The sequence below is a fragment of the Panicum virgatum genome, chromosome 7N (genome assembly GCF_016808335.1).
Source record: "Panicum virgatum strain AP13 chromosome 7N, P.virgatum_v5, whole genome shotgun sequence".
NCBI classification, from domain to species: domain Eukaryota; kingdom Viridiplantae; phylum Streptophyta; class Magnoliopsida; order Poales; family Poaceae; genus Panicum; species Panicum virgatum.
In genome coordinates this window covers 33,362,120-33,388,847 of record NC_053151.1, presented here as the reverse complement: position 1 = coordinate 33,388,847, position 26,728 = coordinate 33,362,120, and the positions used below count along the sequence as shown (strand labels likewise).

The following is a 26,728-nucleotide window of genomic DNA, read 5'->3' as shown; positions in this document are numbered from 1 at the left end:
TAGGAGCAATCTTAGAGTGAAACCTAATAGAATGGCACTTCATGAATCCCCCCAGAGTACGTTTATAGGGGCTCTTACAATCTGCTTTCGACATTTTTTTACAACACGCGGCAGTAGCTTACGGTCACACAGTCCAGCTAACCACTCTCACATCGCAAGTTCACTTCACTGGCGCAGCACGCAGCGGCACTACCCTCTAGGCGTCGCAGTCCATCGGCACTGCGGCGGCGTCTTCCACCAGCTTGGTGCACCTCCTGGCCGCCTTGATCGCCAGCAGGGTGTCACTGGCGATCCAGGGGAAGCTCCAGAACCGCTTCTCGCCGCGGCGGTCCGGGTGGTACGTCACGTGGTACCACGCCGACGCCAGCTTCGACGCGTCCTCGTCCCTGCTCGCCCTGAGCCACCCCCTCACCTCCGCGTGCAGCGCGTCCACGGCAGCGATGATCCGGTCCTTCATCTCGAAGTAGCGCTTGTTGTCGCGCCGCAGGTACACGAGCTTGTTCCGGATGTTGCCCGTCAGGATCTCGTCCTCGCGCTCCGCGGAGTAGTAGGTCATCAGGGTGCCCAGCTTCTCGGCGTACGCCTCGTAGTGCTCCTCCGCAGCGTCCAGGAAGTCGTGGGACCCGGGGCACTCGAGGTCCAAGTCGTACGTGCTGCTTGGAGGGGCCTCAGGAAGGAGGGCCTCCGCGTTCTCCGCGTGGCGCAGGGCGGCACGGTAGAGCTTGCCGAGTACGCCGTCGGAGATGTACATTGGCTTCTCCCAGCGTTCCAAGAAGTCGGGGAACTCCCGGGGCCTCAGTGCCCAGGGCATCTCGGCTGGAGCACCCGTCTTGGCAAAGTCAACCGCCATGGAGTGCAGAGCGGCCAGCTGGAGGCACTCCGGGCTGCGAGCTTTCAGCGGATTACGGTCTGCGTGGATCAAGTGGGCAGTGGAGATAACACCCAGGGCATCATTTATCATGTAACTGACGAAGTGCTTCTGGATTTCCTGCATTTCAGATATTCTTGTTGTCACATTTCACTCAGGTGAGAATAACCATGCGAGATGGAAAGTTTGATAAAAGGGCATTTGTTTAAATGTGAATGTTGAGTATATACCTGGTTCAAAACATTATTTTTTTTCTTTTTTGGTGTATTAAGTACATTGATTACTTCTACATGCCGATGCACATACAATCTTAATACCATTCTGGATGGATTAAAATTTGGAAGGTAGCTGCCAGTTCTATATGCTGGTTACTGGCTTACTGCCCTATCAGTGTTCGTGAACTTAATGCCCTAAATGTATAAACTTTAGAAATATGAAAAGGTTAATGAACTCCATCTATCTATATCACTAAAATGCCCATCATCTCGAGAGAAAAATGCAGCAATATATAAACACTTCAGGAAAATCTGGCATTACCGCATTAGCCAAAGGAAACTTCAGGAAAACAACCACAGTATTACATAATCAAGAAAAATGAGTTAAGAAAAGGGTATACACTCAGGAGTACCTCAAGTGTAACAACATGGTCCATTATGCGTGGCCTTGTTGCAGTATAGTCCATAGGTGCATCTACCTTCTCCGGAATCAGTTTGTCATCCCAAGTAATAAAGAAGAGGTCACCATCCAAATCACCACCCGAGCATTCATTTGGATGAGGCCTAATTAATTCGAAGATTCTAAGTAAGGTTAAAGCAATCATTGAAAGCATTAATCTAAATGGTTAATTGCCAATTACATAATTGGAAATTAACAGAATATGGGTAACAGTGCCAAAGACCAATGTTTTGATTCAGTAAAGAGACAGGATGCATCACAGCCATGGACAAAGAAATGGAACTCCACAACTTAAGATTGTCATCTTTCAGCTTCAGAATAACATACCTTTCCCCTCTCTGAGGAAATACAACACAATCAATAAGACCCCTAGCATCCAATCCAGGGTCATATATAGCTTCAAGTACTCTGACATCACCAGGATGGAGACATGGGTTTTTAGAGATTGCAACTTTTCCAACAATTACGGCTGTCTTGCCATCATCGTTACAAAAGAATGGCTGCTCACTGTACTTTTGCTCCTTGCGATTCTTTGTAATTCTGATGTAAACTTGGCCGTAGTCTAATTTGCCTGTTTCATCCAAACAACCAATAAGAACACAGCCTTTCTGGACATGAATCTTACACCTGGTTCTTATATCGGTCAGCCTATTAGCCCGATGAGCTTTGAGAATCATTGAAAGGTAGGGCTCCAAACTTGGTTCATAGCCTTGCAGCAGCATCTCAGCTGCTGTCTTGGTATCTGCACCACTAATTTTCCCTAGGACAGACAAAGCCACTTCTTTGTTTGTAAGCATTTCATCTGATTCATGCATGTCATCTTCTTGCATTGTTAAAAATGTTTCATCCTGTATACCCAATGTTGAAAGAAGAGAGATAATTTCACGATTCACGTAGCATGGCTGAGACTTGCTCCAATTTGTAATGTTGAGCATAGTGCTTTTTGATTCAAACTTCTTCATACTAGGTCGCAGAGAAAGATTGAAAAAGAAAGTAGGGTCAACAGCAATGACTCCTTTATAGCCACCATACCGTATTTGAAAAGCAGAAGGAGGGTTATTAGGGTCTAATCCAATTGTTTTGGCAATTTGTCTGGCAAATCTCGAAGAAATCTTCCCAATACCATCTGAAAATATGTGCTTAGTGCCATCAGTTGTGATTTCAATATCTGGAATTACTTCTACATCGTACGATGAGACTTCAAATGTCTGCCTGGAGGAGCTGAACAGCTGACCCATTCGAGCTGCACATTTGGAGACTGAACGGATATCTTTGAAGTGGCCCATCCACCTTCTTATACTCTCAGCGCTCAAAGAATTATTTGAAGCAAACATCCAAACAGAATTACCACGAAGTTGACTTGCTGAGAAGGCCAAAAATTCATACTTCTTTGGGCCAATGCAAAATCCTTCCTTTAGAATGGAGAGAATTCGATGGTACAAGCCAGTTTTCAAGGGTGTAGAAAAGAAACCTTGTTCAATTCTAGCTGACAATGCATTGGGAGAAAGCTTACTCCAATCTTCATCAACGAACGTAACTCTAGCAAAGTTAGAAGCATACTCAGAATGGTACTTAACCACATAATTTGAAACTTCTTCCTCAGGCCCCAAACAGTATATTTTCGATGGTGTGATGTGAATTCTGTAGCAACTCATCAATTTTCCTTCACCTTCACCCGTCTTGGACAGCAAGGTTTTCTTACTAATCTTCATGCTATGAGCCTCATGTCTAATGAATTCCAAAGGTTCATAGCAGGTAGAGTTTAATTTGCTCATTTTCTCAAATATCCTCCTCAGAGTATCAATTGGTAGATCTTCGAGGACCTTAAAAAGATCAGCATTTACATGCCTGGCCACTAACTTCCCCATGTGAACAAGAGAGTTCAGACGAAAAAGAACTTCGTAAGGAACTGAAAAGCCACTTGGGCAATCAACAAGAGGAACTACTTTGGAGGAGGAACCAAACATATCCATCGAAGAAATGGTCAGATCCCCTAATTCTCCTGAGAAGGGTAAACTTCCAAGAATATCAGACACTGGTGCAGATTTGCTCAGTTTCAACACAAGTGTGGAACACTCCCCAAAAGAGCTATTAGGTGTAAAATCTAGTGCTCTGACCCATGCAAACTTGGCATCCTCCTTGCATGCATGAAAGCGCTCATCTGTGAACCTTGATTTAATTTTAGGCCCAGAAATTGCAGTGTAGATTCTTGGTGCATAAGTCAGCTGAAACAAGCATAATATTTATTTATCAGACAAGCTTCAGTTTCATTAAAAGGAGGCCCAAAGAATATTTGTACCTGAAACAAACTGATAATCTAAGAAATATGACAAACATTAAATCTATATCCTGCAGATAGTATGTATTCACCAGGGCAGCCTAATATTAATAGTAAAGATTGAAGAATATTCATTTGTAAAAGTCTACAGAGAAAAAAGCTTAACCTGTTTCCCTCCCAATAATAAAATTAAGTGATCAGCTCCAAGAAATACTTGAAATAACACGCAGAGGAAACCCCACTGTGGGTGCACAAATATGAAGTTAATTGTCAGTTTCAAGTAAAATACATTATCCAGTATGAGGGTTACATTTATTGTGCATATCTCAAGTCTTTGAGCTATAATTCAAAATGAAAATGGTTAGATATGCAGTAAATGGATCATATGAAAACCTAGAATTTATTTGTTTTGGACGCTGCTACATAGTATACACTATAGTGGCCATAGAAGACTGCAAAATTATCCCTTCTGTGCCACGCGAGTCTGTGATGATATCATTCTGCTAGGATGTTAGGCTAAATTTGAGGTCCAATATCTGTAGATTCACTTGCTGACTTGCAATAATGCGCATATCAAGCTAATTCTATCACAATCACTCGGTCATTCACTCATTCTCCTGGCTAATGGGTGAAAATAAGGACTGATAACAGTGCATGTCAATCAGATATCCGCATGTAGCATGTCATGTATTAATTCGAAACAAATAATCCGGTCGCACACTCACACTTCAGTTCACCTGCGGAAGCATCGAAGTTTTGGAACTTTCGCATCTAATAGCATGGTATAATCAGCTCACCTGCAGCAAGATAGCGCCCGCCCCACGAAAGCTGCACCCGGAGCACTCCCTGATGTCCTCGAAGAGAACCTCAAGCTTGTAGCTCCGGGAATCATGTTGCAGGTACAGGTCCACGCGCCGCTTCCCTGGGATGACCTCCGCGCGCACGCCGTCCCAGGCGTAGGCCACCTCCAGCTCGCGCTCTGCGACGCGGTTGCCTACAACGAGGCTCGAGCCGAGGGCGCGGAGGGCGAAATCGGGCGCGCGGGGCAGGAGGTCGACGTGGGCGGGGGAGACAGAGAGGCGGGAACCGAGGAAGGGAGGAAGGCGGTCGGAGGACGCGAGGTCGATGGCACTGGTGGCTGCGGCGGCGGAGTCGAATTGGACGGAGCCGTAGCCGCGGCTGAGCCAGCCGCGGTGAGCGGCGGCGATCTCGCAGGCGAATGCCTCGCCGGTGGCGACAGCGGAGTCGAAGAAGGCAAGAAGCTCGGCGGCGATGGCCGAGGGCGGGATGTTGGATACTCGCACCGTGGCCGTGGCGCCCGGCGCGGGAGCCGCCGCCGCCGCCACAGCCGTAGACATAGCGGCGGGGGTCAGTGAGGGCCGGGATTCCGGCGAATGTCACGACCGGGGGTTTTTTGTGTTGCAGCCTGAAAAGTGAAAAGTGAAAAGAGGGGGTTTTGTGGGGCACAAAGGGACCTCTGAATTTAATCATTCCTATCAGGTCCTGCTTAGTTATTATTTTTTACTAGTAAAGACTAAAGATAAATGTACAAAAAAATATTATTAGATTACATGAAGAATACATTGTGAGTTAAAACAAGCAAAATACCACATAAATTATGTCCGAATGAAACATATGCATATATACATATAAATGGTAGACATGGCATTTACGAATGCTCACATTCCAGTCATCCAAATGTATGTGAGTCAGAATTCAATAGCATGAAAATAATGTAGAATTTACTATCCCCTATGAACTAATGAGTATCTTTATTTGCTTATTTAAGAAATATTTATACATAATATTGGTCAATATAATTGTATTTAACCATTAGGTTGATTTAGTGCAAGCTACTCTCTCTGACCCCTTGTGGACCAACATGCTTGAGCCTACTTTTGTTATAGAACATATGGTGGAAAACTACCCTTTAATTCTATTTTGACTTTTTTTGGAAACCAAAGCAGATTTGAAAATCCAACCAAACAGACTTTCGTAAATTATTTTTTAAAAAATATTAATATGTTTTCTATAAATATAAAAATATTTTTTCTAAAAGCTTTTTAACAGAATTTTGTGAAAAAATGTCATGAAATTTTTTAAAAAATAAACTTCACAACAAGTCCAATCGCCATGTGGAACTCTTAACGTTGTGCCATTAGAAACACCATAGATCCGAGAATGCAGAAACAATCTCAACCCGTCTAAGTTAAAACCATTTCCTCAACTCCATGGACCCCGAAAGACTGAAACTTTGTGAGGCTACTCCAGCCACGGCCGCCGTCTGCAACCGAATGATGGCAATTACGGCCATGCCAGCGCTGTATTCTACGGAGTACCGAGTACTAGCCTGATTTCAAATCACATTGGTGCCGCTGCCGTGACGACTCTCACAGCCTCACAGGGAATACCAACTGCAGGAGGATCGTGACCATAACACTGGGCGTCTGCCCGAGTGGCCGGGGGGCTCGTAAACCGTAACACGAGAGCGGGCAGGGGCAACGCACATGATCGCTGCAGCGCCAGCGGCAGCAGCTGGATGGCAAATTGGCAACAGCGCCGCTGCGTGCGCTACAGACACAGGACACGATCGAAGGTAGGTACTCCCTCCGTTCAAAAAAAAAATATAAGTCTTGTTTTTTAAGGAGTCAAATAATTCCAATTTTAATCAAATTTATACAAAATAATATTAATATATATATTACAATATATATATCTCTCTTTAGATTAATTATATAATATATTTCTATACTACATCAATTCGAGACATAAATGTTAGTAATTTTTTATATAAATTTAGTCAAAATTAAAATTGTTTGATTTCTCGAGAAGCGAAATTTATATTTTTTTTTGAAACGGGGGAAGTAGCTGCAAACCAACACACGCGCCCCGGTAAGGGGTCGATGCGTCTACTTCTTGAGGATCGGAGGTAGCCGTCGAGGTCGAGGTCGCGGAGCGTCTTGGCGGCGGCGACCTCGCTGACGAAGTCCCCTGGTCGGGCACCTGGTCGCTGGCCTTGCCGAACTCCATAGCCCGGGAAGATCTTGGGGAACAGCTGGCAGAAGTAGGTGGTAGCGCCGGAGCGCCCTGCTCTTACATGCCGCGCTCGCACCGTACCCCCTCGGCCTCGGGTGTGCGCCCGCCGCCCGGCTGAGCGACCGCGGGCCGGCTCCTCGGCCAGCGGCGCGTGCGCGTGTTCGTGTTGGCATCAGTGGGCGCGCCCCGGTGGTGGTGCTGGGTCTGCTGCGCGTGCGCTGTGGGGCGCAGTGTTTCTGTGGTGACCACGCTCTGCGCGCGGCGTGCGCGTGCCCTTGTCGCGGTGACCGCGCTCCGTGCGCGTTCCTCGGCGTTATCCTCTTTTGGCCCAGTGCTTAGCCCTGTTCTCCATTCAATGTCCTTCTGTCTCTTGGGTTCGTGCTTGTTGTCTTCCCCGGCCGGGTATAACAATCAGTTCTTACATCAAAATCTAGAAGACCTAGAAGAATGGTCTCGCGTTCCAACTTCCAACTCTGTCAGGTCAGTAAGTCTGAAGCAACTCATCGGGTGCACGATGACACACGTATAGCTTTATTATTGACTGGGACTAGATTGCCATCTGCAGAGTGCAGACGCACATGATCGCCGCAGCAACATCAACCGGAGACAATTCGAGGACACGGCCCGCCGTAGCTATGACACCAACACCAACACCAACACGGACTCGGACACCACCACCAACGACATGCACTAGCTAGCGTGCTCAACGACCGCGACCGACCGCCGATGCCTCGGCGGTCGGACGACCCCCGCCGCGCGCCGGCTGCCTGCTAGTTCTTGAGGAGGTAGTCGTCGAGGTCGTGGAACGTCTTGGTGGCGGTCTCCTTGATGACGTCCGGGTCGGGCACCTGGTCGTTGGCCTTGTCGAACTCCATGGACCAGTTGACGACGGCGCCGGCCTCGCCCTCCTTGGCGGCGGGGGACACCTTCAGCGTGATCTTCATGTTCTTGTAGAAGCTCACCAGCTCGCCGTCCACCACGCTGTACGACACCACCTTGTTCTCGTCGTCCGCCAGCTCCACCTTCTCCTTGGCGAACGTCAGCATCGGCACCCCTGCACCACGACCACCACCACCAGCATCCCGTCGGCGGCAGGCCCAGAGACACGCACGTCGGAGCTAGGCGTTACGCAAATACTAGTACGTACCCTCGGTGTACTTGAGGAGGCGGACGGTGCCGGCGGACTTGCCGTCGCCCTCGACGGTCTCGATGCTCTGGTACTGCTGGGGGAAGATCCTGGGGAACAGCTCCGTGGAGTCGCGCAGCGCCGCCCACAGCTTGTCCGCCGGGGACTTCACCTCCACCACCAGCTCGGTCTTGGACGCCATTGTAGCTTGCACACCTGAGCTCTACCTACTCCTGCGCTACGAGCTGTCTAGTGTTGCCGTGTAGCCGTGTAGGTGGTGGTGATGCGCTCCGCACGCTGGTGGCCTGGGGATGGCGAGACCTCGGCCCGGCCTTTAAATAGAGACACCAGCTCTGACCCTGACTGACTGTTGTTCTTCGGAGCAGTCGCTGCTGCTGCTGCTGCCAGAAATTGAAGGTTTTCCAGCGAGATCCAACCACCTTGCTCAGGCTCGAATTTATAGCGTCCGTCGTTGCAGATCCATGCCGCCGTGCAACGACGCCGCCGGTTGTCGATTGATGACGGTAACATGGCTCGGCCGCGTTCACGTTTCAGAGGAAATTGAAGAGGTTGTGAGACCGGCAGCAACTGCAATGCAATGCACAGGTTGGATCGGAGTAAATGGAGGAATTCTTTGGTCCGGAAGAAAACATGGATGAGGTGGGGCAGGAATTGAGTGGTCTGGTTTGCAGTTGGCAACAGGGTGCCGGTTTAATTGCTCGGTTTTTGGTTGAAACAGTAAGCGTATGTCATGGTTCAGGAGCAGGCGAGCAGCGGCCAAATTGTGCTCTGATCAGATCATGAGAATGCAGGGCTTATCAGACGCGAGAAACGGACAGCGACGGGTGCCAAGCCAACTGCAACGGCGAGCCGTTCAGGGCGTGAGTTATGCGTTCGGGCAAGCCGGAAAAGGTTGTTGATGCAGGTTCATTCTGTTGGCAGTCTCGGTGCTCATATGAGATTAGTCTAGCACTCTGAACGTCGTTCACCCGATCGATATGGTTTCTGATGCAGATTCATCGAAGACTTTTTTTTTTTGCAAAATAGACACTTTGGTCCTTCAACTTTGCTTCAAATGATCAAAGTGGTTATTTTGCCATTTTTTAGCAAAAGTTGGCAACTACGATTTCTCGTTCTAGTTTGGGCCGCCAAAGACTGGCGGTTCATTCTATTTTAGGCATTTCTAGAAGAGAGTTTTGAATACATGAAATTCTAAATGAAGTCTATTTGCAATTTTTTTTCACAGATGGGTGTAATTTTTCGCGAAAAATATAATGATGATAATTAATTGATGATTGGATACAATTATACTACATTAACTATCATCTAATCACGCGATTAAAGATCTCATTAGATTTGTCATACTACAGTAAATTAACTATTCGTCTATTCAGAGCAACGTATACAAAGGCACACACAAGCCGCTTAAAAAGAAAAGTTTGACGTTTATCCACGTAAGCCGCTTTAAAAAAATCCAAAAGAAAAAAATTGCCCCTCCAGTTCCCGGCCTTCCCCATTCTGCTCCGCACCGCACTGGCATCGGTATTCCCGATGGCGGCGGCGCCCGCCCTCCTCTCGCTAACTCCCGCCGTCTCCAGGCACGCGCACCTCCACTTCTCCCGTTGCCCCTCGCCGCGCCACCTCCGCCTCGCCCCTCCCGCCGCCGCCCCCACCCCGGGGGGCAGCCCCGGCCCCGGCGTCTTCCTGTCGCCGCGCGCGCTCTCGCAGCTCGACGAGCTCGCGGCCTTCCGCTACGAGCACGCCTTCCCGCACGGCCTCCTCACCGTGCGCGCCCTCACCCGCGGCCCCGAAGACGACGCCGTGGCCGAGGCGCTCGTCCGCCTCCTGGCCTCCTCGTTCTCCGAGACCGTCCGGTGGGCCCCGGCCCAGCGCTACGAGCAGCTCCTCACGTTCGTCATCCGCAGGTACCTCCACGAGCGCCGCGGGCTCGCGCCGCACGCCGCGGTGCTCGTGGGGTTCTACCGCCCCGCCGACGCGGTGGACGCGGCCGACGCCACGGAGGATGACGGAGATGAGGGCAGCGAAGATGGGGGAGGTAAAGATGAAGGGGAGATGGCGTGCACGGCGGAGGTGTCGTTCGACGCGGTGGGCGCGCCCGGGGCCCCGCCCACGCCCACCCCGCCGCTCGACTTCCCGTACATCTGTAACATGACTGTGAAGACGGCATTGAGGAGGTAATGGAGAGCATTACGCTTTACAATGCGCTTGACCGGGCAGCCAATTTGCCTATTTCTTCTGGAAAATAAATTTTGATCCAAGAGTTGATTGCAAACGGTACTTCCTTGTTAATTGTAACTTCAATAATGTGCTGTTAGAAATATTTGTCAAGTGTGACAGAAGCAACAGAAGAAACCTTCTGGTGCATGACGCAGATTGTTTGCACCAGTTAGATAATCTGTTGGTTGAAATGCCATATCAAGTTGTTTGTTCATCTATGTTTTTTAAAATTTTGTCGATTGTAGTACTTTCTAAAGTCTGCCTTGTTTTCACCCATAGGAGAGGAATCGGAAAACAACTTCTTAAGGCATGTGAGGATTTGGTCATCAAAATGGATGCAAAAAGACGTGTACATCTTCATTGTCGAATTATCGATCAAGTGCCATTCAACATGTACAGGAAAGCTGGATATAACATTGTCGAGACTGACAATATTTTGGTTTGGCTGAGCCTTCAAAAGCGGAAGCATTTGATGAGCAAGGAATTACCCCAAGCTTCTGTTGTTGAGCCTTCAACCAAAGACTTTGATGATAATATTTTGACACGCTAAACGTTCAACAGGATCAACAGGTACACATGAGGTTGAATTTTGTGTATAAATGTATGGTTCTGATCGTCACATATTTTCACAACTGCCATTCATTAATTGGCTATCACAAAATTATTTAGTTAAAATGTGTTAACAATGCTTGTAACCGATGTTGATTCAATAATATGGCCCATACGCTCACTGATCTCTTGAGCATGAGCTCATAGTTTAAGCGTTTGTAACATACCACGATTCAGTGTTCTAGCCCATACAATCAGTCAGTGGAAGTTACTTCACTATCTATGGATCGAATTGATGAAAATTTGGATAGGAGTAGGCTAAGTTTTTCATCTTTTCAAAAAAATATATTACTCTGCTAATCATGCGTACATATCATTAAATTATTTAAAAACTTCTGTTACATAACAGAAGGCTTGAGTTTGATGTAAGAAGAGAAATAGAAACCTTTTGGGACCTTTAATTGGCAAAAGGCCTTACTAACATTAGCGAGAAGGCATCCCAGCCGCTAAAAATTAGGCTCGGCTAGTTTAACATGCTAATGTACTTGAATTTATAATTTTGCATCATTGATGATTCTGCTACTCTTTCCCATATTTCTTAAGCACAGAGAGTAATAGCTCGTTCCACATATCTATCGGTCCTGGCAAACACCAATGGGAACAGTCACTGTAACCCCTCATCCACTTGTTATTCCAATGGATCCCTGGGTGTGCATCAGGTCTCATAGACATAGCTTCGGTAATATCTAGAATCTCTAGGTTCATCTGTCCCTTGTGGCTGCTTTCATTTTGTGCTCTGTTAGCTTCCTCAACCTGTGCATTTCTTATTGCCCACTCAACTGTCCTGGTCATTGCTTCTACTTTTTCCACTGGTTCAGTTCTATTGCAATACCCTCCAGTATTCCAGAAACCATTTTCAAAATGTGCTGGCGTTGCTGTTCTTACTAATGTTAACTGCAGCCCACATTCCTGGCAGTTGGTCAAGTTACGGAGGGCCGTTCTAAGCGCCCTCTGAATAGCTGTAATGACATCAATGCTTGTGATGTTATCCTCTGAGCAGTATATGCATCCAATGAGTTTTCCACCTTCATAGAGATAATTCTTCCTGAAGAACCATCGGGAACTCGATATGACTAAAATATTGATCTCACGTAAGTTTGCAGCTAATCTCGCATCAAGTTTATCCAGGTGTATGTCATGCATTTCAACCTCTGTGCCATTGATCTCTCTTTCGGATCCTTCTACAAAAAATTTGGTCCACAGTGCCATGAGTGTAAAATTGTGGGATTTGAAGTGCCATGTGACAAATTTATCTTTAGTGTCACTGTAAACTTTGATTGGAGTTTCCACCTGCAGTGTTTTATAGGGTTTGAGTTAGATTCTCTTATCATAATTTCTGAATTTCACAACAATAGGAGATGAAGTTTGCTACAGATGTAAGGTAAATAAAGTAGAGTCCCTCTGAGAGTTCATTCGATATTTCTTTAGAAAAAAATGTTCGATATTAAATAGCCGATCATAAATTTTCTGCAGCATGAAGGTAAGGTAGCTTATCATGCCCACACTAAATCAATGACACCATGGGAGTTGATGTCATGCCATTTTAGGTTATCACATATGTAAAATCAGGCCTTGAGACACTTTGGCCTATTTGTATCATCTACATCACTCAACCGTATGAATGAGGGCATGAGAATATGTAAAGATCTGTAGATGTTAGGATTGCCCAATTTATATGGTGGAACTGAATTTTCACCCAAATGTGCTTGTTTGTTTAATGATTCCTAGAAGAAGGGAGGCAAGGAAATCTGTAGCGAACTAGGAAACAAACTGGGGAAACCTTTTTCCCACTGGTAATTGTATCCAAGAACATTGGGTCTATCATATATACTGTGCAAACCTGTCACTGGTGATAAGGGTAACGCTATATAAAAAAACTAAAACATGTTATTAACATCTTGCAGAACTAAAACAAAGGTTACTCACCTGAGACAGTAAACAAAGTAGTGACTCCATCTGGTTCCGTCCAATTGAATCTGCAGCGAACGCCATTGTCTTCCCTCGGACAATATTCAAGAACAGCTGAGGCTCGAACCTTACCATGTCACAACCATGTGGTACCCACTTCCAGTTTACATAATCCATTTGTTTTCCATACTTTCCGCAGTTTTTTGAGTCTGGCATCGTTGGGCATGTAAAGTTGGTGTAAATGGGGCCTCTGAAATCCCTGACCCATGTCCCATTGAACATATTGCAGCCTTTGTCTTCATAACCTAAAAAATAGAGCAAAATTACCTCTGGTACAAAATTCTTTGGCAGAGACGCTGTTTGTGAAACTATAAGGAAACGTTAGTTGTTGTCAGCCTACTACATTTGATTATGATGCACTGGTCGAATTTTGGGAGTTAAAGGGATCTATTTTACTTTGTTTGTTCATGTTTTTCCTGTGTTTTTATAATGTCTTGATTTCTTTTTTCACATGCCCCATTTTCATCAACTAATCTGACATGCAGAACATGGGTCCAAACTCCAAATGCCTCTGAAACATTATATACAGGGCAAAAGAAGCCATTTGAATATGCAGAGATAGGCAGGTTTCATATGCTTTTGAAATCACAGGCATTGTAAACATATTGAGCTGGGATCTCATGCGCAGCTATATCATATTGGAAACGAAGAAAGATCCGGTAAGCTTCAGAAAAAGAAAAGAAAAAAAAAGAATTGGACACTTTTGCATGAAGAAGAAACAAGAAAGAGCAGATAAATATATGCTGGTCAGTGGAGCCTTACCGATTTTCGCCTCCTGAGGGGAGATATCTGTTGGCATAGGATAGTGGTAGAAAGTCGCAGGATGATGTGTTGAGAGGAGGACGACGAATAACCCTGCTGTGAGCATCAGCGCTAGTGTGTTTCTTCCACTAGGAAATACATGGGTGGGTCTTCTGATGTGGCTTCGTCCATGGAGATTTGGTAGAGGTGGGCTTTCCTTGTCCAGGGCCATGGTTAGGGGCTAAGGTCCTAGTCTCTAAGTTGCATCATGGTAAAGAAGTCGCCATCTTATTATAGGCTCTAAGCTTGCTGGAGCCATCGATGATTCTCGACAAATGTGCCTTTCTTCATTTATTTTCTTTGTTCATGGTAAATAATTCGTTGCAAGCTTGCTGGGACCGGGAGCCATTGATGCCCCTTGAAACTGTGTCTGCATTAACAAATGTGCATTTCATCGTTAGTTTCTTCTATACTAGCATCGCAAAATATAATCACTTATAAGTTTGTTCTAAATCCAAAATTCTAAGTTTGATCAAGTCTATAAAGGAAACAATATATTTTATAATAGATCTGACAGTACTCATTTGATGTCATAAATATTACTATTCATTCTGTAAACTAAACTTGGTCAAACTTATTATTGTTTAACATAGGACAAACAAAAAATTATTTACATTTTTTGAAAAGATAAAATATCTACAATTTGGGATGGAAGGGATCCGAATGCATGGTATAGTTTGGCTACCTCCTTTTTATTTTCTCCCTAGAAAGGCTAGAATCAAGGAAGCGGGATGTTTACACCAACTTCAATGGATACAATAGTTAAACTGTGGACTACTAGGAATCATTAAAATCAGATTATGTGGTACTCCTATTTTATTCGTTGATGTTTTCAATCTAAGACAGGGAAATCAAAGCGCTGTCTCAGTATGACTGTATGAGTTTCACTTAGAGCGTCCGCAATGGTAACAGCTAGAACTAGTAGTCTGCTGATATGAAAGTGAGAAAGAAAAGAAAAGGCTACTTTATACTATTAGATCAACATACTCCTCTCACATATTTTTAAACTATGTGAAATAGATCAGTTATTTGCTCGTCGCTAGTGACTACTCTTATTTTTTTATTGCTACATCAGATTTAGCTAGCTAAATAGCTAACTATTGCGGACGCCCTTGAAAAGTCAAACTGAGAGCTGCTTTCATCGAACCACATGACTAGACCGTGTTTGGTTGCAAAATTCCAAATTCCAAATTTTTTTTCCTGCATCTGCATGGAGATTTAAATCTAGACGAAATAAAAAATGCATTGCGACTGCTGTCTGTAAATGGCGAGACGAATCTAATGAACCTAGTTAGGCTGTAATTAGATACTAAATTGCTACAGTAATGCTACAGTGAACAACCTCTAATGACGGATTAATTAGGCTCATTATATTCGTCTCGCGATTTACAGACGAATTCTGTAATTATTTTTGTGATTAGTCTATGTTTAGTACTTCAAATGTAGAAAGATACATTTTCAAAAATTTTACGGGAGGCAACCAAACACGGCCTAGGGCCCTGTTTAGTTCCCACCCTGTAAACGCAAAAAAACCGTAAACGCAAAATTTTGCGAAGGAATCTTGTAATTTGAAGTACTAAATGAAGTCTATTTACAAAAAATTTTACATGGATGTGCTGTAAATCACGAGACGAATTTAATGAACCTACTTAATTCATGCTTTGCAACAGTGATGCTACAGTACCATCCGCTAATTATTGCTTAATCATGGATTAATTAGCACCATTAGATTCGTCTCGCGATTTACAACCCATCTATTTAGTACTTTAAATTGACAAGATTCCTTTGCAAATTTTTTTTGGGTTTACATGTAAAGAGACCTGCGTTCGTTCTGTTTTTCTGCTATGACTAGCTCTGCGTTCTGTTCCTTCGGTGCTTGCGCTAGCTGGATGCTGGAACCTGGGTGACCCGGGCTAGACGATGCCCTGTCTGACATCTGCTCAAACTCTACAGGAAGTCACGTAGCATTGATTCCTTGATTCCCATCCCGTAAATGCAAAAATGCAAAATTTTACAAAGGAATTTTGCTAATTTTAAGTATTAAATGAATTCTATTTATAAAACTTTTTGCATAGATGGGCTGTAAATCGCGAGACGAATCTAATGATCCTACTTAATCCATGATTTGCAACAGTGATGCTACAGTACCATCCGATAATTATTGATTAATTATAGATTAATTAGCATTATTAGATTCGTCTCGCGATTTACAACACATTTGTGCAAAAAGTTTTGTAAATAAACTTCATTTAGTACTTCAAATTAGTAAGGATGGATCTAGACATCCGAATTATTAGAACAAATTTGATATTTTAAAATAGATATGCTTAAAATTTTATGCTAATTTTTTTATATTATCAAGCATATTATTACACATAAGAATAAAATTTTGTATAGATTTTTTATGTATTATTTGCTCCCTACAATTAAAAAGGTGAAAAAAGATTCGAATCCGTATCTTCGAATTTTTATATCTATTATTTGAGAATATATATGATAAATTTGAGGTTTAATTTTTATGAATTTTTACAAGATCAATGTTAAATACAAAGCTATGAATTTACATAGTAAATTCTATATCTTATTTGTCCATAATCGAAGAAAAATGACAAAAAATCTAACATTCGAATAAACATCCGAATTCATCCTTACAAATTAGCAAGATTCCATCGCAAAAAATTTTTTGTGTTTACGCGCTAAGGAACTAAACACGGCCTTAATAAGATTGGTCAGACATACGTGTCACAGAAATTTCACGCAGACGTACCTTATAACTTCGCTGGGCATAGGACCCCGGCCCCGGATGAGCAATACACCTGCTGCGCATACGGCCTGATCACAGATTACTGCATCTCTAGGATGCAACACACAGACCGGCTTGTGGTCACATCATTGGCACCGGAGCTTGACGCGCGGGCCGTCGTGGAGGCGGGGCAACATTCCAGTTTCATGCGACGTATCAGCGAAAATTGCAAAATGTAATACGGACGATTATCACATTTGGACCAGGCGCGACCCTCCACCTCTTCCTGCCCCATGTGCAGCTAGCCTGCGCAGTTTTATTTTTTACAAAAACCTTCTCCGTAAAAAATATTTTATTTTCTTCCCACTGCTTCGTACCAGATTGAATACTGATTGTATCATTATATTCTACTCAACGAGATGAATAAAACTATATCTTACTTGTATATATTTTAAAAATATTTTATTGTAGCAAGTTATTATTTGTTATACACAACAGTTGCTACAAAAATGGAAGGTTTCTTGCACATAAATTGCTACACATATAAGATAAATGTTAGAAAAATATTATATATTTTTGTCATAAAACTAAAGTTGCCACAAAAATAAAATTGCTACACGTATAAGATATAAGTTACTATAATATCATACACTCGTACACATGAGTTGATACAAAAATGAAAGTTGCTATATATATAAGTTATCACCACAATATACACATAAGTTGTAACTACAGTAAGCCGATATATATAAGTTGCTACCAAAAGAAAGCAAGTCATCACATAAGTTACTATTAGTGTAAAATATCATCAAAATATATGCAAGTGGGGTCTAATTTTGTTTATCTCGTCGCGTAGAATATATTGATGTAATCAGTTCTCAAAATAGAGGTAATATGAAGTAGATAAAATATTTTTTAAGCTAGCTTCATAGTATAAGGGAAGGTATGGAGTTGTTGGGCTGTAGGCAGCTTGCTCAAGGCAGAGTAAAGTATATAAGATGACCATCTGCATGTGGGGTTGCTGGGACGTGAATGTGAGATAGGTCGGCCTAGCGGGCCGACGCACGCTAGCGCATCAGCTCGATCGGTGGTGGGTTAGTTTTTTTTCATATATAATCGTAGTGCAATTTTTTTTTACAAACCGGGCTTATATTTGATGAGGACATCAACACCAATGATACATTCACACCACCACCAACACTAGCAGCTACGACATCCCCACCACTTGGTCCTATTACTCGCGCTCGTGCCCGTCAACTCAATCATCAAGTAAGTTCATTGTTAACCTCTTGTCCATTATATTTAGACAATGGAAACGCACGTACTCTTGTTTTGCTTAGGAATGATGGAGAGGATAAGAAGGGGAGCGGCTTTGCGTGGACTGGTTTCGGACAGCAAGACAGCACCAACTTGTAACAGCTACTTTCAGATGGATCCAACATCATCATCAGATTCGTATGGAGCTAAGAATTATCGTCAAAATGATGTTCGGACATCCATACTTGGGCTGAGTCTTTTGTATCTCATCCAGCCCACTAGGGGCCCATTTTAAGTTAGGGTTTCGTGTTCAGCACCCTCTTGGCTGCTCTCCCCCCTATATAAACCAGTAGCAGCCACCAGAAAACATTTGGGTTTTGTTTAGATGTAAGTTTGCCATTTGCAACTTCCTGGAAGCGCGTGTGTAGTGATTACCGCCCGTCTTCTTGTATTCGGAACCCCAACTTGTTGAATCCAGATTCAGTTCGTGATTCGTATTTTTAGATTTCAGTTCTTGTTTACTTGTTCTTGCGAGTTCTTTGATTTGCTTGCAGGTTCAAGGTTGTTCTTGGTGCAGCAAGAACAACACAAATTGGAGGCGGTGTAACTGTCGCTAAGGCGCAGCGCAACCCTTGTGGTGTTATAGTCGGGCAGCACAATGTCGATCCTCCTCAAATCGAGTTATCCCCCACTCTCATCGAAAGATCGGGAACAAACCCCAGCGGGTTCTATCATGTGGTAATCAGAGCAAGGTTTTTCGGTGAGAGATTCTACCTATCCCTTTACCTACAGTCCAGAAAACTCCACAAAATAGGCTAGATCTGAAATCCCAAAAACAAGTTTGAGCCTTGCTAATCTGCTTAGTTCTTTGCTTGTTGAGTTTTCAATTGTATTGTTTGGGCTACTCGCTGGTTCTTAGTGGTTTAATCTTTAAAGTTTTGAGTTCTGGTCACACTTTAGTCTCCACGAAATCCAGCAAATCCTTTCATTTTTCCACTGTCGTTTCTACCACCACGAATCCATCTTCCCAGATCTGAGCACTGAAAGAAAACAGTCCTATATCTTGTGTTGCATCTCCGATTCAAGTGTTTAAATACAATCTAGAAAGCTTATCTTGTGTTCTTTCCAACGGATCTAACCTTGCTCCCAAATTCCTTCTGAGCGATTCGCAGTAGCGCTTGAGATTCGCGACCTGCTGTCTGAAACTCGAGATGTTGATCTGATTTCGAAGGAGCTGTGTAAAGTAATACCTTTGTTTGGGTTGTAGTGATATTGAAAAAAAAGGAGTTTTAGCCCCTGAAAGAAAGAAAGAAAGAAAAACAAAAAAAAGAGAAAACAAAAGAGAAGGGGGTAAAAGCTGTTGGTTATTTGCATTTCATTGCTGCTTTAGTGTGTGACAACGCTTGTGTTCAGGCTCACGTCTCTAGCTTGATTTACCCCGAGGACCGGCATAGGACCATCAATGAATGATTATTCAATTTGCTTTGACTAACGTGGTTCTAACTGTACCTTGATTTGTTTTCTTTGCAGCCTCCAATAGCTCCACAGATTATCTACAACATCACAAGGTTGTGCTTGTGTAACCATTTGTGTTGTTCTGGCTGGCCGCCAACCCCTCCTGCTCAGCAAGTTGAGAATTGGTAAGAACTTGTGTAATAGGTTGAGAGAGAGGGCCTCAAATTAAGCACCTCTAGTTGTAGGGAATTTGTTCTACTTCACTTGTTCCTGTTTGCTCTTGTGCTTTTACCATGGCAGGTCCGGGGAATGAAGACGAGGATGATGGAGGTCCGCTTACACCTCGTACCAAGGGCATCATGCAGCATTTTCGACAACAAGTAAGGAAGTACACCGATGGGATTGACAATGATTTGCAGGTGATAAATGAGAAGATAGGGCAAATGGAGGTCGCGCAGATTGCCAACAACACCAAGCTTGCACGGTTGGAGGCATCAGTTGGTTGCGTGGACAAGAGTCTCGCTGCTCTTCTGAGGCGCTTTGATGAGCTCCATGCGAAGACGAATAATCAGCATAGAGGACGTGACCAAGAGGATGAGGATGGTGTAGAAAATTCAGGTGCTGATTATGCTGCTGACACCGAAGTTGAGGATCGAGGTCAGCGATGTCTATGCCAGAACCGTCGAGGTATGGGTGGACAACGTCCATGTGAGGTACATAATAATGACAATGCTTTTAGTAAGATTAAATTTAAGATACCTTCTTTTGATGGTAAATATGACCCTGATGCTTATCTTACTTGGGAGATGGCTGTTGAACAAAAGTTTACTTGTCATGATTTTCCTGAGAATGCATGTGTTAGGGCTGCAACTAGTGAGCTCACAGATTTTGCTTCCGTTTGGTGGATAGAACATGGCAAGAAAAATTCTAATAACATGCCACAAACTTGGGATGCTTTGAAATGGGTCATGAGGGCTAGATTTGTTCCATCTTACTATGCACGTGATCTGTTAAACCAGCTGCAACAATTAAAATAGGGTACTAAAAGTGTAGAAGAATACTATCAAGAGCTGCAAATGGGTATGCTACGCTGCAACTTAGAGGAGGATGTGGAACCTTCTATGGCTAGATTTTTGGGCGGGTTAAATCGGGAAATTCAGGATATTCTTGCTTATAAAGAGTACACTAACATAACCCGTTTGTTCCATCTTGCTTGTAAAGCTGAAAGGGAAGTGCAGGGACGACATGCAAGTACCAAGACTAACAATTCTGCAGGGAGGAATTTTTCCACGCAGCCCAGTTCGAGCATTCCATACACTAGGCGTGCTGCTGCACCATATTCATCATCAGCTCGGACAACACCCCCACCTTCTAGCGACAAGCCTCGTGACAGCCCCACAAATTCAGCAGCAAAGACCGCGCAAAAACCTGCTGCAACCACTTCATCGGTGGCATCCACGGGCAGGACAAGAGACATTCAGTGCTACCGCTGCAAGGGATTTGGACATGTCATGCGTGACTGCCCAAGCAAACATGTTTTGATTGTAAAAAATGATGGTGAGTACTCCTCTGCAAGTGAACTTGATGAAGATACACTTGCACTTCTTGCGAATGACCATGCAAGTAGTGAGGAGTGCCCGAAAGAACATATTAATGCAGCTGAAGCCGACCGCTACGAGAGCCTCATTGTGCAGCATGTGCTGAGCGCGCAAATGGAGAATGCATTGCAAAATCAACGGCATACATTGTTTCAAACAAAGTGTGTCATCAAAGAGCGTTCGTGCCGTGTGATCATCGACGAAGGTAGCTGCAACAACTTGGCTAGCAGCGACATGGTGGAGAAGCTTGCGCTGACCACCCAACCGCATCCGCATCCATATTGCATTCAATGGCTAAATAATAGTGGTAAGGCGAAGGTAACTAAACTTGTGCGAATCAATTTTGCCATCGGATTCTATAAAGATATTGTTAAATGTGATGTTGTACCAATGCAAGCATGTAGTATTCTGCTAGGAAGGCCATGGCAATTTGATAAAGATTCTATGTATCATGGTAGATCAAATCAGTATTCCTTCCTATACCATGATACAAAGATTGTGTTGCATCTAATGACTCCTGAAGCGATTTTAAAAGATGAATTTACTAAAGCTAGTAAAATGAAGAATCAGGAACAGGCTAAAAGTGAAAATCAGATTATGGCAAACGAACTTGAGAAGCACAAAAAGAGAAGTCACAAATCTGTTCATGATAATAAAAATGAGATCAAGCTGAAAGGGGCATGTTTCATTGCTACTAAAACTGATTTGGATGAGATTGATGCTACCACCTGTTGGCGCTACTTAAGTACCCATTTTATCCCTTGTTTACCCTTGATAATCGCATGAGTTTAATATCAAAATCACTAACCGTCCTAACCCCGGCCTAATTATTGGTCATTTTCACATTTGCACATATATTTTGGAGGAACTTTGTTTTTACAGATTTTTGGCCTATTTTGGAGCATGAAATGACGAGGCCCGTGATCGAGCACTAACACGGAGAAAGACGAAGGCCAAAGCCCAAAGGAAGGACCAAAGCCCATGTTGATTCGAAGCCCATTCATGCACATCCGTCCTCCAAGAGAGCCCAAAGGACCAAGCCCACGAAGATGAGATCAAGATACTTCGGGATTAAGTAAAGCAAATGAAGATTTAAGGAAGGATTCCCTATCCTATTCTTTCCTCGAAGATATCTCCAAGATAACGACGTCCAAAGGGGTGCAATCGTGAAGGACATAAACTCTAGAAGATGCGAGAAGTCTACACGCGAAAGATGATTTCGTTCTTTCTTTGGTGCACTTGTTCTTAGATCTATTCTTAAGATAGGTCACTTAGGGTGTTCTTGTAGCCGTGGTGGCTAAGGGTTCATGCCGGACACACCAAAGGGGTTCGACACATCTTTGTGCTATGAAACTACTCTACCGATAGGGAGCGCCGTGACAGGGCGTAGTCTATGTAAGATTTGGGGTTTCGAGGGTCAATTTAGAGGTCGCAATTTAAAGAGGCTTTGGATGAGATGCATGTTGTGCTTACTCGTTTAGCTAGAATTACAACTAGAATGCGTGTGATAGGCTTAGTCATACCTTCGGTCATGCTTTATCCTTACCGATGTTCATGGATGAGATCAACCTTTACACAACACTCATATCTATCAAAGATTTACTCTATATGTGCAATTCATGCTTCATGTTAGGATAGATCCGTTAGATTAGATGGAAAACCTTAGGTAGTTCTTTGTCGATCCACGGATTGATAAACCTTGGGGGAGTACTCTAAGGGAAAAGCTATCACGATCCGTGCGCTTGCGGTACATAAATTGGGGCGCTAAGGAGCGTCAACAAGCTTTTCTAGCACCGTGGCCGGGGATCGGCAACTCGAACCCTAGGGCGATCTATCTAATTTTTTGGACTAACCCTAATTTTTATTATTGCATATACCCTTGTTTTCTTGTTTGTGTCCTTGAAAGCAGGTGGAAAAAGTTAGACACCAAACTTGGACTTCGAGAAGTCCATAATCCACTTCAACAAATTTCAACAATCGGCAACAAGATGATCGAGGAGCCTCGACATGGAACATCGACAACGTCCACATCGACATGACGGCAACAACATCAAGATTCGATCTTTAGTGGTAGGTGCTAACTTTTGTTAGTGGCCCAGCATCCACTATCGAGTCCCCACTCCCCAAAGCAAAAGATGATAAATAAGGTATGCCACCGTGTCAATTAATTTTGAAGACTAATGTTTCTTGGAGATTTGTTTGTTCAAGCAATAGATGTGAAGTATGCCCAAAAAGAAAATCGTGCGATCGGATCATCATCATCTCCAAAGTGCTGCTGTTGTGATGAGATTTTTGTCCATGATCAGAGAAGTACCATGAGAGAAAATTGTATATTGTAAATCTCCATCAAGTCTTCTTTCCAACGCATCAAGAATCATGAATTTTGGAGATCGGTGTGAAGAGTTATAGTAAAATCTTTCAACGCTACGCGTTCTGAAATGTCTCGGAACAGAGCGTAGTGCCGGAGTAAAACGACCATAACTTCTTCATCCGGAGTCCGTTTGGGATCAATGACCACTCGTTGAAAAGGTAATTTCATAAGGCTTTCCATGGAGTAGAATTTTGGTACATGTTCTATGCAGAATGATCAAGGAGTTCAATGAAGAAGAGGCAGCAACAAACAATGGAGAAAGTGATGACGATGTCGCAAGATATTTGGAGGACCTTGTGCACAAAAGATGATGATTTGAAGTTGACCAACGCTGTAGGAAACAAGATTAGAGGAACCATGATGCCACCCATCTTCTCCATGGGATGCTCAAGAAGGTTCTTGTTGAGTACAATCAAAGAAAGAGATCGCTCCGATCATCGACACGAAGCACGGGAGCCTCCTTCGATCCCGACACCTTAGGAAAAGCAAGAACCATGGAGATAGACCATTGGAGCCATGATACTCGCTGGTGAATCAATGGTGATGACCTTGAAGCCAAGGATGCACAACAAGACGCTCCGAAGACCACAAGATCAAGATCATCGACATCTTCGGATCGATTCGTAAGAAGTCATTGTTATTATCAATATTCTGCTCGACCTCAGAAGAAAATTACAGTATATTTTTGGATATTCAAAAGCCCCATGAAGTTCCGGTTCCAACGAATCAAGAATGAAGTCAATCGAAGTTTCCTACAAGAAGTTATGGCCAAAACATCGAAGGTCGGGCACTCTGAAATTTTCTGGACAGCATGCAGCGCTAAAGTAAAACGGTCATAACTCTCTCGTTTGGACTCCGTTTAAAGCGAATGACCACTTGTTGGAAAGGTAAATTCATAAAATTTTCAATAGAGCTATATTTTGGTATATGTTCTATTCTGTATACAATGGAAAATCCAAGGCAGGAGCAACATAATGGGAGCAAGATAGAGGAGATAACGATGACGACTACGAGGAGGAGCTTGGGCAATGCTTTCATCAAGCGTACATGATCAAATTCAGAGGAGAAGAACAAAACAAAGACCCCAAGAACATCAACAAATAAAGACACAAGCGGTGTACCTTCGACAAATGAAGATGTTGCAAGCAAACCACGATGGATTACAAGAGGCGACATCAAGCTGCATGGAACACCTTCACCTCTTGCATGAAGGACCATGGCTTCGCATCAATTTGAAGGTAAGAAATTCGAGCTCTATGACTTTAAATGAAGCGCTTTGTGGGAGGCAACCCGATCTTTTATTTTATTAATATGACCGTCTACATTGCACTCTTTAATCGGAATATCAAGTAACATTGTACCTTGCTCTGACAAAAACCACAACTTCATGTTGTTCATTCTAAATGTTATTGAGGGAGCACTTTGTAATTTGATCTTGGGAAACTTGTAGACCTTTTTGTGTGCCTATTAGTGTTTTGAGTCTTTTTTTTTGTCTTTTTAGAGAGATTTATGAAGCTTTGCACCACCCTTTGATTCTAAACTTGTGGCTAGTTAACTTAGGCTAACTTTTTTGTTTTGTTTTAGACCTCCTCATCATGTCATATCATTTTGTTCACCCACCCCGTGTTGCATTGTATACCATGTTGTTCGTCTCACCCTTGCATTGCATTGCATGTTGCATTTAAAAAAAACTTTTTCTAAAAACATTGACTAGCCTCGCTTTTGAGATCCTTAAACCCTTAGGAAAACCACTCATAGAGCAATCCTAAAACCATAGGTTATGTTTTTCATTCAAAAAAAAATCTAACTTTTGTTTCTCTCTAGTTTTTTTAAAAAACCACCTTAGATAGAATTTCTATACCCAACACTCTCTCTTCAAAATTTTTGTTTTAAAACAAAAATATAGGAAACCCATAAGCCTACTTCTAAAACCTTGTTAGCTCGGTTGCTTGGTCCTTTTCGATAAATAACCTTTTCTTTGACAAAAGCCTCACTTCTTATGAAGTGTCGCGGAGGCTTTTTGTCACTCTTAGCAATTATTTTTGAATAAGCTAGTTGCGGAACAACATCGAAATGTCCTTTCAACCTTGCTAACACTTGTTTTTGCTAACTTTGCATTTGCACTTTGTATCCATTCCATTGTTCATGCCCTCATTTTGCTAGCTTGGTCTCAATCTTATTGATGTATGCTTTCCTATCCATGTAATGCTTATCATGATAGCATTTACCTTTTGCAATCTTGTGTAAACATGGTGTTTAAACTTGTTTGCGGACCTCCATCTTTAAGATCTTTTGACTAAGATAGTAATCCATTTTGTTCTCATGTTGCTTTAGATTGATTTATAAGCTTTGCTATGTGCTTTACCTTTCTTGCGTCGTGAATATTTTTAACCTTGAAATGAACATGGTGTTTTGACCTCGATTATATCTTTATGGCTATATAGAAAATTAAGCAACCTAGTTGTAAACATGGTGTTTAGAACTTGGTGCAAACATTGTCATTGTTTATATATCTTCCTTTCATTTGCATTTACATTTGCACACACGTACACTCATCAGATTTCACTAAGCTAGCTATCCCACAAGTTGAGATTCTAGGGATGGTTGGTTTGTTGGCATTTGTCTCTACTCCCGACCGTCACCCCGGTGGTAGTGTGTGCACTTGATTGTTTTGCAGGCATGACAAAGCGTTCCCATCAATTCGTGATCAAAGAAGAAATCAAATTCGTCAACATCTCCAAAGTTCGAGAGTAAACCCCGCTGTTTTCATCAAATTTTGCACATGTACAGAGATGTACAAGGAAGAAAAAGTTGATATTCAGAAGCTCCATGAAATTCCTGTTCCAACGCATCCAATATCAATGAATTTGAAGACCCATACAAGGAGATATGGCAAGAATATTGGACATTGCGCGTTCTGAAATTCGTCGGGACAGATTGCAGTGCTGGGATGAAATGGACATAACTCTCTTGTTCGGAATCAATTTTGGGCGAATGAGGACTCGTTGGAAAGGAAAATTCGTGCACTTCGCAATGGAGCAATGTTTCAGTACATGTTCTGTTCTGGAAATTGAAAGAAAAATTCGTGAAGATGAGGCAGCAATGGGACAACGAGGAATTGAAGGAGGCGACGACGATGTGAAGCAATGATTGGGACCATGACTTAGTACAAGAAAAAGTTGAAGGAAATTGAGGCAACAAAGATGAAGACACATTGAAGATGATATTCATACACATGAGGGAAGGACTTCAAGAATTGCAAGATGGTTCATCTTCTCCTTCCACGCCTAGCATCATGCTAAGCATGGGGTAGGATTTCGTGGACAAGGAAGAAAGATCTCATGGAGTAAGATAATCACGGTTTCCAAAAGATGCTCATGATTCTTCTTCCATGCTTAGCATAATGCTTAAGTATGGGGGAGTCCGCGCTACACTTCATTACGAGCATCGAGAAGGACGGTAATTCTTCCTCAACTCTCTCTTTTTCTAAATGCTTGCACATATATGCCTTCAACCATAGATGCAACCTTTGTATATATCTCTCAATCTATCACATGGCTTCTAGGAGGACAACCTAGTTTTGTTTTTGTTTTCAATAAGTGTAGGATCACCATAATTTGTGCTCACCACATTGATACATTTTGGTAATGCCTTTTGCTTATGGAAAAATGATGAAAGTTGCTGCTTTGTTTTACCTACGCTATG

At 43.2% G+C, this 26,728-nt stretch overlaps 4 protein-coding genes across 10 annotated transcripts; 1 reads left to right on the top strand and 3 right to left on the bottom strand.

Annotated features, from left to right (window-relative positions):
- LOC120681788 (probable RNA-dependent RNA polymerase 2) lies at positions 1–5,249 on the bottom strand. Of its 2 annotated transcripts, XM_039963382.1 has the most exons (5): positions 4,619–5,249; positions 3,988–4,062; positions 1,871–3,768; positions 1,497–1,647; positions 1–988 (listed from the first exon to the last, which is right to left on the bottom strand). In XM_039963382.1, the coding sequence occupies exons 1-5, from the start codon at positions 5,177–5,179 to the stop codon at positions 197–199; spliced, it is 3,477 nt and encodes a 1,158-aa protein (XP_039819316.1). In that variant the 5' UTR covers positions 5,180–5,249; the 3' UTR covers positions 1–196. The 2 variants fall into 2 exon arrangements, with proteins under 2 accessions (XP_039819316.1, XP_039819317.1); XM_039963383.1 differs by lacking the exon at positions 3,988–4,062 and having other exon boundaries at positions 4,619–5,248.
- Positions 5,250–7,348: 2,099 nt separating this feature from the next.
- On the bottom strand, positions 7,349–8,354 carry LOC120683119 (MLP-like protein 423). The gene is made up of 2 exons (XM_039965140.1): positions 8,005–8,354; positions 7,349–7,911 (listed from the first exon to the last, which is right to left on the bottom strand). Exons 1-2 carry the CDS (start codon positions 8,183–8,185, stop codon positions 7,628–7,630), a joined length of 465 nt encoding a protein of 154 aa, XP_039821074.1. The 5' UTR covers positions 8,186–8,354; the 3' UTR covers positions 7,349–7,627.
- A 1,110-nt stretch (positions 8,355–9,464) lies between these two features.
- On the top strand, positions 9,465–13,875 carry LOC120682996. Of its 6 annotated transcripts, XR_005678661.1 has the most exons (4): positions 9,465–10,178; positions 10,501–10,791; positions 11,747–11,921; positions 13,284–13,716. XR_005678661.1 is itself a non-coding variant. In XM_039965010.1 (3 exons), exons 1-2 carry the CDS (start codon positions 9,535–9,537, stop codon positions 10,769–10,771), a joined length of 915 nt encoding a protein of 304 aa, XP_039820944.1. In that variant the 5' UTR covers positions 9,465–9,534; the 3' UTR covers positions 10,772–10,791; positions 12,735–13,175. The 6 variants fall into 6 exon arrangements, 5 of the variants coding, with proteins under 5 accessions (XP_039820944.1, XP_039820941.1, XP_039820943.1 ...); XM_039965010.1 differs by lacking the exons at positions 11,747–11,921; positions 13,284–13,716 and adding an exon at positions 12,735–13,175; XM_039965007.1 differs by lacking the exon at positions 13,284–13,716 and having other exon boundaries at positions 11,747–12,119.
- On the bottom strand, positions 11,282–13,048 carry LOC120682995 (protein ALTERED XYLOGLUCAN 4-like). The gene is made up of 2 exons (XM_039965005.1): positions 12,757–13,048; positions 11,282–12,120 (listed from the first exon to the last, which is right to left on the bottom strand). The coding sequence occupies exons 1-2, from the start codon at positions 13,018–13,020 to the stop codon at positions 11,350–11,352; spliced, it is 1,035 nt and encodes a 344-aa protein (XP_039820939.1). The 5' UTR covers positions 13,021–13,048; the 3' UTR covers positions 11,282–11,349.
- Positions 13,876–26,728: the final 12,853 nt, after the last annotated feature.

What these genes read in the sequence shown, in the direction of transcription:
- LOC120681788 (XM_039963382.1), bottom strand. Translation starts at nt 5,179, where the DNA reads ATGTCTACGGCTGTGGCGGCGGCGGCGGCTCCCGCGCCGGGCGCCACG. An exon ending in CGGGCGCTATCTTGCTGCAG is followed by an intron (nt 4,063 to 4,618) that starts GTGAGCTGATTA and finishes GTGCACCCACAG; the next exon opens with TGGGGTTTCCTCTGCGTGTT. An exon ending in ACCATGTTGTTACACTTGAG is followed by an intron (nt 989 to 1,496) that starts GTACTCCTGAGT and finishes TCTGAAATGCAG; the next exon opens with GAAATCCAGAAGCACTTCGT.
- LOC120683119 (XM_039965140.1), bottom strand. Translation starts at nt 8,185, where the DNA reads ATGGCGTCCAAGACCGAGCTGGTGGTGGAGGTGAAGTCCCCGGCGGAC. An exon ending in CCTCCTCAAGTACACCGAGG is followed by an intron (nt 7,912 to 8,004) that starts GTACGTACTAGT and finishes GTCGTGGTGCAG; the next exon opens with GGGTGCCGATGCTGACGTTC.
- LOC120682996 (XM_039965008.1), top strand. Translation starts at nt 9,535, where the DNA reads ATGGCGGCGGCGCCCGCCCTCCTCTCGCTAACTCCCGCCGTCTCCAGG. An exon ending in GTGAAGACGGCATTGAGGAG is followed by an intron (nt 10,179 to 10,500) that starts GTAATGGAGAGC and finishes TTTCACCCATAG; the next exon opens with GAGAGGAATCGGAAAACAAC.
- LOC120682995 (XM_039965005.1), bottom strand. Translation starts at nt 13,020, where the DNA reads ATGTTCAATGGGACATGGGTCAGGGATTTCAGAGGCCCCATTTACACC. An exon ending in TACTTTGTTTACTGTCTCAG is followed by an intron (nt 12,121 to 12,756) that starts GTGAGTAACCTT and finishes AAAACACTGCAG; the next exon opens with GTGGAAACTCCAATCAAAGT.